This window comes from Lactuca serriola, chromosome 2, assembly GCF_051521515.1.
Source record: "Lactuca serriola cultivar US96UC23 chromosome 2, Lser_US96UC23_V15, whole genome shotgun sequence".
In the NCBI taxonomy this organism is placed as follows: domain Eukaryota; kingdom Viridiplantae; phylum Streptophyta; class Magnoliopsida; order Asterales; family Asteraceae; genus Lactuca; species Lactuca serriola.
In genome coordinates, this window is record NC_136409.1 from 230,208,103 (window position 1) to 230,216,121 (window position 8,019).

General features: G+C 34.3%; 2 protein-coding genes across 5 annotated transcripts; one reads left to right on the plus strand and one right to left on the minus strand.

The window, feature by feature from the left end:
* The first annotated feature begins 485 nt into the window (after positions 1-485).
* Positions 486-4,096, plus strand: LOC145088818 (putative transcriptional regulator SLK2). Its single transcript, XM_079027228.1, has 8 exons — positions 486-768; positions 1,339-2,076; positions 2,159-2,284; positions 2,388-2,436; positions 2,533-2,816; positions 2,886-2,986; positions 3,070-3,233; positions 3,313-4,096. Exons 2-8 carry the CDS (start codon positions 1,339-1,341, stop codon positions 3,843-3,845), a joined length of 1,995 nt encoding a protein of 664 aa, XP_078883354.1. The 5' UTR covers positions 486-768; the 3' UTR covers positions 3,846-4,096.
* Positions 4,097-4,564: 468 nt separating this feature from the next.
* LOC145088819 (F-box protein At4g00755-like) lies at positions 4,565-7,713 on the minus strand. Of its 4 annotated transcripts, none has more exons than XM_079027230.1 (6): positions 7,563-7,713; positions 6,946-7,104; positions 6,424-6,837; positions 6,164-6,342; positions 5,206-5,324; positions 4,565-5,087 (listed from the first exon to the last, which is right to left on the minus strand). In XM_079027230.1, exons 2-6 carry the CDS (start codon positions 7,070-7,072, stop codon positions 4,793-4,795), a joined length of 1,134 nt encoding a protein of 377 aa, XP_078883356.1. In that variant the 5' UTR covers positions 7,073-7,104; positions 7,563-7,713; the 3' UTR covers positions 4,565-4,792. The 4 variants fall into 4 exon arrangements, with proteins under 4 accessions (XP_078883356.1, XP_078883357.1, XP_078883355.1 ...); XM_079027231.1 differs by having other exon boundaries at positions 7,473-7,693; XM_079027229.1 differs by lacking the exon at positions 7,563-7,713 and adding an exon at positions 7,317-7,463.
* Between the last annotated feature and the right edge of the window lie 306 nt (positions 7,714-8,019).

The following is an 8,019-nucleotide window of genomic DNA, read 5'->3' on the forward strand; positions in this document are numbered from 1 at the left end:
AATTAGCTTAGGTGATTGTTATTAGATTGATCTTATGCGTTTATTTACTTGAAATTATTTAATTTGGTAGTTTTGGACGAACATGTGATTTTTTTTTTTTGGAGTTGTTTGTGTTTTTCGTTTTGTATTTTGAATACAATTGACAATTATTGGTCTAAGCTTATGTCTTACTCGTTTCATGGAGTTTTGCTTATTGTTCTTGATTTTATTTATTTATTTTTAATTTTTTTTAGGTTTTAGATAAGGAGAGAGAGGGGGGGGGGGGGGTTGAGTGGGGGTAGGGGTTGTAAATATCTAATATTCCCTTAATAATATGAAGGATATAATTGTTTGTTTATTTATTTATTTGTTTTTTCCCTTTTTAAATTAGGAGCACCTAAAATATATATTTTCTTTTTCTTTCTTTCGAATTTATGAACAAGGAATAATTTATTCTCTCCATTTGCTTTCTCTCATTGTTCTTTTTCTGTCCTATATTTTTTTTAATGAACTCGGAAGTAAAGCTTTAGGGTTTGATTTCTCAAAAAGAATATATAAATAACTAATAAATTTATTTTGATGCTTGAACCCATAGAATGACAGAACAACCGTTGTAACCCGTTTGATTACAAGACGACCTGCTGTAGGCAATCTGGTAGGGTTTACACACTGCCACCCGCCGGTCACTCATGGCGCTCCAATTTCCGCTAGGTATATAAACTCCTGCTGAACCTTGCAACATTTTTCGGTTCCGACTCGACGCGACAATCTTTGCTAATCATTTCAGAGGTTAGCTGTTTTTTTATTCATCAGTGATCAATGAGTGTTTCTTTGCTCTCTTTGTATTCGTTAAAATTGTGAACTATTTTAATCATCTGATCAACACTTGAACCGGACAAAAAACGAATCTGTATCTGTTTCGTTTGTTAATATCAATTATCAGTTATCAATTCGATTTTGTTGTTTCAGTTCTCGGTAAGTATCGTGTTCTAGAGAATTTTAATTTTCTCGCATTTTAAGCGATTTTACGGATGGAATACAATAATTCTACTTTGATCTTCTTTTATCGATTTTCAATGGAATGCGATGATGAAATTCCTTCCTGTATTTGTAGTTATTTTCGTGTTTCTCTGCTGTAATGCCTTATTAGGCGGTCATTTTGTGGAGATTCACTGCGTAGGCTTTCGTTGCTCTTACTTCTTAGTTGGCTACACAATAACTTAGGGTTTTTACTTTTATCCAATTCAAATTAGGGTTTTTTCAGTTCTTATTCTTCCGAGATAAAGAGATGCTCTTATTTTGTTTTTTTATTCTCGATTTGGTATCCATACATGTGTTGACAAGGGTTCTTGATTCCAGATGGTACATTCTTCATCGAGTTCTGGCATCTTCTTTGAAGAAGATGAACATTCTCAAGGTCTACCAAATTCACATTTGAGCCCATACAGCTATAGGAACTCAAATTTAGTTCCACAAAGCATGTACTCAAACATGCTTCCTGTTTCTGGTGATGTAAGCATGGGTGCTAGTTCAGGGCTAACCATGGGAGCAAGTTCATTGGTTACAGATGCCAATTCAGGGCTTTCAGGAGGTAGTAGTAACCCATGTATCCAAAGAAGTGCAAGTATCAACAATGAATCTTACATGCGGTTACCTGCATCACCATTATCATTCTCTTCCAATAATGTTACCAATAATGCTTCTACTGCCACCTCATTGCCTAATCCAAGACTCGGACAAGTTCCTTTCACTGAAACTTCCATGTTTCCTGGATCACTTTATTCAGATCATGTGGCAAAGAAACCTCGACTTGATATCAAACATGATGATATCTTACAACAGCAGTATTTAAGACAGCTATTGCAAAAACAAGAGTTGGTTCAGTCACAAAATTCTAATGCACAGTTACAAGCTTTATATTTACAGTCTCTGCCACCTGGACAGCGGGCCCACTTGCTTCAACAGCAGCAACAACAACAGCTCCATTTGAGGCAAGCTCTTCAACAACCTGCATCTGCTGTAAACCGATCATATGATGGTGGTGTATGCTCAAGGAGACTGATGCAATACCTTTATCATCAACGCCAACGTCCAGCTGTCAGTTTATTTTCAAGAACTTTATCTTTCTGTTTAATTTTGGTTTTATACATCTAATTTTCTTCTTCATTATAATTTATAGGACATTTCTTACTGGAGAAAGTTTGTGGGAGAGTACTATTCTCCACGTGCAAAAAAACGATGGTGTCTTGCTTTGCATAATAACATGGGACATCACCCATCAGGTGTATTTTCCCCTGCAAATCTGGTACGTTTTTTCTTTTTTAAAGATTTCAACACAACAATAAGTAAGATTTATTTATTATAATAAATAAAGATCCCATCTTACTGAAACCCTTTTTGTTGTTTAGGATGCATGGCAGTGTGGTATCTGTGGGTCAAAATCTGGAAGAGGATTTGGTATGTAATTCTTAATCAATTTATTATTATTATATATTTACAATTTTGCTACTTGAATGATCGTTTTTTGTACCTTTGTTTTATTTTTTATAACAGAGGCGACATTTGAAGTATTGGCTAGGCTTAATGAAATAAAATTCAGTAGTGGTGTTATTGATGAGCTTTGGTTTCTTGACTTGCCTCGGGAATGCCGATTCCCCTCTGGAATCATGATGTTGGAATACGGAAAAGCAGTTCAAGAAAGTGTGTATGAGCAAAGCCGTGTTGTTCGTGAGGGGAGGCTTAAAGTCATTTTTACCCCTGACTTAAAGATATTCACTTGGGAATTCTGTTCACGTCGCCATGAGGAGCTTCTTCCTCGTAGACTCATTGCTAATCAGGTAAATATATATATATTTTTTGTTTTATTTTTATTAGATTAAAAAGTATTCTTTTTTGTGTTTTTGCAGGTGAATCAGTTGTTAGAAGTTGCACAGAAATGGCAATCCACAATTGCCGAAAGTGGATCTGGTGGTGTATTGCAGCAAGATTTGCAGGCAAACAGTAATATGTGAGTATTAATTTATATTTTCAGCATTTTTTTTTAATTATAAATGAAATGAAAATTGGTGGTTGACTTTTTGTTGTGGTCAGGATTGTGGCGGCAGGGCGCCAGCTGGCAAGGAGCTTGGAGTTGCCATCTGTAAATGACTTGGGTTTTACGAAAACATACGTGAGGTGTTTACAGACAGCTGAAGTTGTCAACAGCATGATGGACTTGGTGGATATTATGCGTGACACTAAAATTGGCCCTATTGGTATAACCTTTTATCAAGTACTTGAGGGTATTTACGTCTTTTGCACATACATCATATACAGATTGTTTGTTTGTTTCAGAGGCGTTGAAAAGCTTCCCACGAATGCAAAAAGTACAGGGCATGGGAATGGGAATGGGAATGGGACAGGTGTCGAGTATTCAGGGATTCCAGGCTGACAGGAGGATGAACAACAATAATTTTCAGATGGGCAGAGGATCAACTCCACCACCAGCCTTGGAGTACCAGAATATGTTAATGAAACAACGTTTGATCAATTCAAACTCCCAACATGAGATTGATGCCTCAACTTGCTTCAACAACTCTATCCACAACCGAATTCATGTTGGCTATCAACAGTTTCCGGGTCTCCAGGTGCAACAGAACGAGCACCACCCACAAGGTGGTGGAGGGTCAAAGCCGTCGGTGTCTGGTCAAAGTGCGGGTGAGGCGAGTAGGAGTAATAGTTTTAAAGCTGGTTCACACAGTGACTCGTGTGCAGATGGTGAGAAAGCTGCAGCAGCAGCAGCAGCAGATATGCCTGAGTTTGTGGACAGTATGTTCATTAATACCAATGAATGTGAGGATGGCGGGAGTTATGGCTGGAAGGCATGACACCGTGGAATAAATATATCATTGTACAGTGGCCCCCCTTTGCTTTTTTTTTTTCTTAATTTTTATTTACCTCTGTGGAGTTGATGTGATCTGAATCTATGGGTGCAAAGATTTAACAGTGGTTTTAGGTTTTTGCCAAGTACATTTTGTCACCGGATCTTTATTTTATCATATGCAGACAGTAATCATAGTAGGGAATGGAATAAAACGTTATGATGGAAATGGAATGGAAAATTCATGTTTTTTTTTAAGTGGGCCATTTCTTATGGAATGTGATTCCCTCTACCTTTCATTTCATTTATTCCTTTGATGAAATGAAGTTATAAATTATTTTTATTTAACACTACTTTTCTAAAAAAAGAAAATTATTTTTACTTTATTAATTTAAAAATTTTCATGGTATTTAACTGTTTAATGTTTATAATAATTTTTTATAGAATAAATAACTTTCTGACAAATTATTTAACTTTTTAATTAAAGTTTAATTTATAAAATAGCAAATTTTTTTATTTATTTAGTATTCGACTCATTTCATCAATTCAAACCAACCAAACATCACTATAAAGAATTTTTTATTTATTTAGTATTCGACTCATTCCATTCATTACCTTGTCATTTTCTGCGTTTTTATTAAATCAAGATTTATTATCCCAATTTATGGTTTTTTAGACGAAATATGAAATCATTTTTCATTTGAAGTACCAAAAGATACAAGAAGATAATTGGAAACAATAACATAAACGGTATAAAAGCAATCCATACCAAAAAAACAGCCATCTACAGTTACTTATAAATCCCTATACAACTAACATGCTTCTTATAAAACGATCCATAAAAAGATGTGCACAAATTTAGGCAAAAAAAAAAAAGGAGAATTTACTCTTTGATTGCTGCTCCGACATCAGTCATTTATCCGCTAATCTAATTACCATCTTTTTTCCATTGCATTACTCGATGACCTCATCATCATCATCATCATCAACATCGGAATCATCGTTTCCGACCATCATTCCGCCACCAAGTAATGTGTTGAAAATCATTTGTTCCCAACCTCTTATGCTTGCAGTGAAGGAACGGAATCGGGAAGGACTAGTACTTGCCTCGGCTTCACAATTTTTTATAGGGGAACAGCAATAATCGGCATCTGAATAGTATTTCAGTGTACACTTTCCACTCGGATCCATTATATCCGCATCAAACGCAGGGGACAGAGGCCGTCCCACCACTTGCACATGAGACACACTGCATCATTGTAAAAAACATCTAATAATAATAATAAAGGGCATTTACATCTTTTGCTATCACCAAAATTTGTATAATTTAAAAAGTAGGTATAGGTATAGGTATAGGTGGAGGTTACCATATGTAGTATTTCTCATCCATTTCTTGTTTTTGAACTCTACCCAACAACTCTATCTGCAAGATCCCTCCGATGCATAGAGCCGGTTCTGGCAGCTTAAACTTTTGCAGCCGGCTCTCCTGTCACATCAAAACACAAAAATACAAAATATTTATATTTTTGATAAATTACTCAAAAAAATTAAATTAATATAAAATATGACCAAGGGGGGATAAAAAGTAATACAACAATAGATAAATAAGTAACCCAGAAATATTAAGTGGTTGGGGAACAGTAAAAAAATAACTCACGTACTCTTATTAAGTGCTTATTTTGTTTTTGTGTTTTTTACAATTTCATCCTTCATTCAATAATATTTCAGTTTACTACAGTGATTAATTTTTTTTTCACTAATCAATTCATTTTATTAAATATTCAATAACATTTCATTTATCAAATATTAAATTTATAACGGGATTGTAGAGAATTTTCATTTTTTTTTTTTTTAAATTTCTATAACTATGGAAGTAATAAATTTATCATAAGTTGTATTTTTGATAAACTGATCCGTATAATAATTATTTAAATGTTAATGACTTATTGTCAACTGAAATATGATGTGTGTTGAAAAACAACAGATAAAATGAGAGGGCTTTATAAAACATTTCAGACAGATGAAGATAAATTAAGTAATTGGGAAAAAAAACTTTTTGAATCAAGTAAAACTGATGTGAAAAATAATAAAGTCATTATTATATATGTTTAAACATTGTGGATGCTCTTAACTACCCAACAGTTAAAAAGTCTTTAGAACATTTTAGGAACATGAATTACAAAATATCTGGATTAACCTGGAAAACAATGTGCAAGATCAACCATTTGTCTCAAAGTTTCCCGATTCATAAACTATGGGTCAAATAAAGAATCTTGAATCAAGTAAAACGAAATTTTAAAGAAAATAAATCAGAATAAAAGTCACCTGTGCCATGGGAAATGATGGAGATGTATATGTCCACACAACATTATCACGAATAAACCTCAGAGCAGCTGTAGACTCATCTTTCATGTCATTTTCAATCTCATAAGCTGGCTTCAAATGCCCCAATCGAAATCTCACAGCTTTTGCAGAATAAATTGGAAAACCAAATTGAAAATATGCTGGTAGACAAACAAAATTTCATCAGTACAAAAAAAAAAAAAACAGAAAACTCAACTATTTTGAAAAATTACAAGAATAACCTTGAAACGGGTGTATGTGGATCTCAGTTATCACACAAAGATTTGCAACAAGTTTATATACTAATGTTTCAGGAACTGCAGGGTCAACTGCCCCTTCACTTGACCAATATGAAGCCCTTTGATCAACCCTGTCACCTGGTTCTAATGTGTGATGGATGCTTTCTTGAGGATAGTTATCAGTGCTTGATGCAACAATGGCTTCCAATATGCAATCTTTTCTCATAAAAGTGGTTAAACCCCTTGCTAAAAATGCATATACTCTGTGTTCCCTTTCCAAGCATGACCATTCCATTGAAGTTTCATGCCTGATTTGTAGAGGTTCTATCCTATCATTCACTTCTATAACATGAGCAACACTTGATACTTCAGGAAACATTCTTATGCAAAGCTGCTTAGCAAGGCCATTCATGACAACTGCATCACAAAGATTAGCATGTAAAAGAATATTTTCTATGTTTCAATCAGTTATAAAATGACACAAATTCTGTGAATCTTATAAGATACAAAGAGTGATGAACTCACTAAATCGACGCCAGGAGCTTGAAACAGCACTAGCACGAACAAGGTCTGTTGGGTTCTCTAAACTCGCTAGTATCTTTATGGACATATCTGCTCCAAGCCATTGTAGGAAATCACAGAATTCCTCCATGAATTCCAAATCTAATGTTATCTTCACAGATTCTGCTAAGAAAATTTGATTGATGTTATACATATCAAAAGCAGAATTGTGCACAACTTAAACATACCTAAACGAAATTGAAAAGATCAAGTATACATGATTGACAATTAAGACACTCATAACCAACTATTGGATCACTGGTAGTTGGTATCTATTAATTCATTTTGGATACCACCGCACAATGCATCAATAGTTATACTTGTAGATATCTTACGCAATTCTGAAGCACAAATCGGGTATCTATAGCAATTCATAAATGAAATCCAACACGCGTACATGAAGATTGATTAATCATACAATTCGAATCACGAGAACACGAAGAAAAATTAGGAGAAGGTGAAAATGATAGAATTCGCGGACAAAATCCTACCGAACTTTGTGTATTTTTTAGGGAAATACAATTGGAGGGTGTGGAAAAGAGAGGAGGATGAAACCACACCATCCCGACGAGATTACGTACCGGATCGAAGGGCAAAAACCGTCCGAGGAGACGGAGGATGTGGTGGCAACACCAACGGAACCACAGCTTTTGTTGGTGATGATGATGGCGATGGGAGGGGAGTGAAGACAAAATTTTTTGGGGAAAATCAATTATTTGGTTGTTGTCATCTAAACTAATACTACCATTTATTCAATTTCCTTTTTTCCTTTTTTATTTTCTCATGTCAATGTGTAAAACTAATGAATTATAAACATAATTTGGATATTATCTCCAACTCTAACACTAAAATATAATTTTATATAAGTTTTTATATAATATTTACCGAACATCAAATATAACACCAACTTTAGTATTAGAATACTGGAATATCAAATTTGTTGTGTAAATTTATTACCAGCCTATATAATATTAAAGTTTTAATATGAACTTTGATCTTATGAAAAATTTAAGGCGTTTTTGATACAGTTTGTTTGGA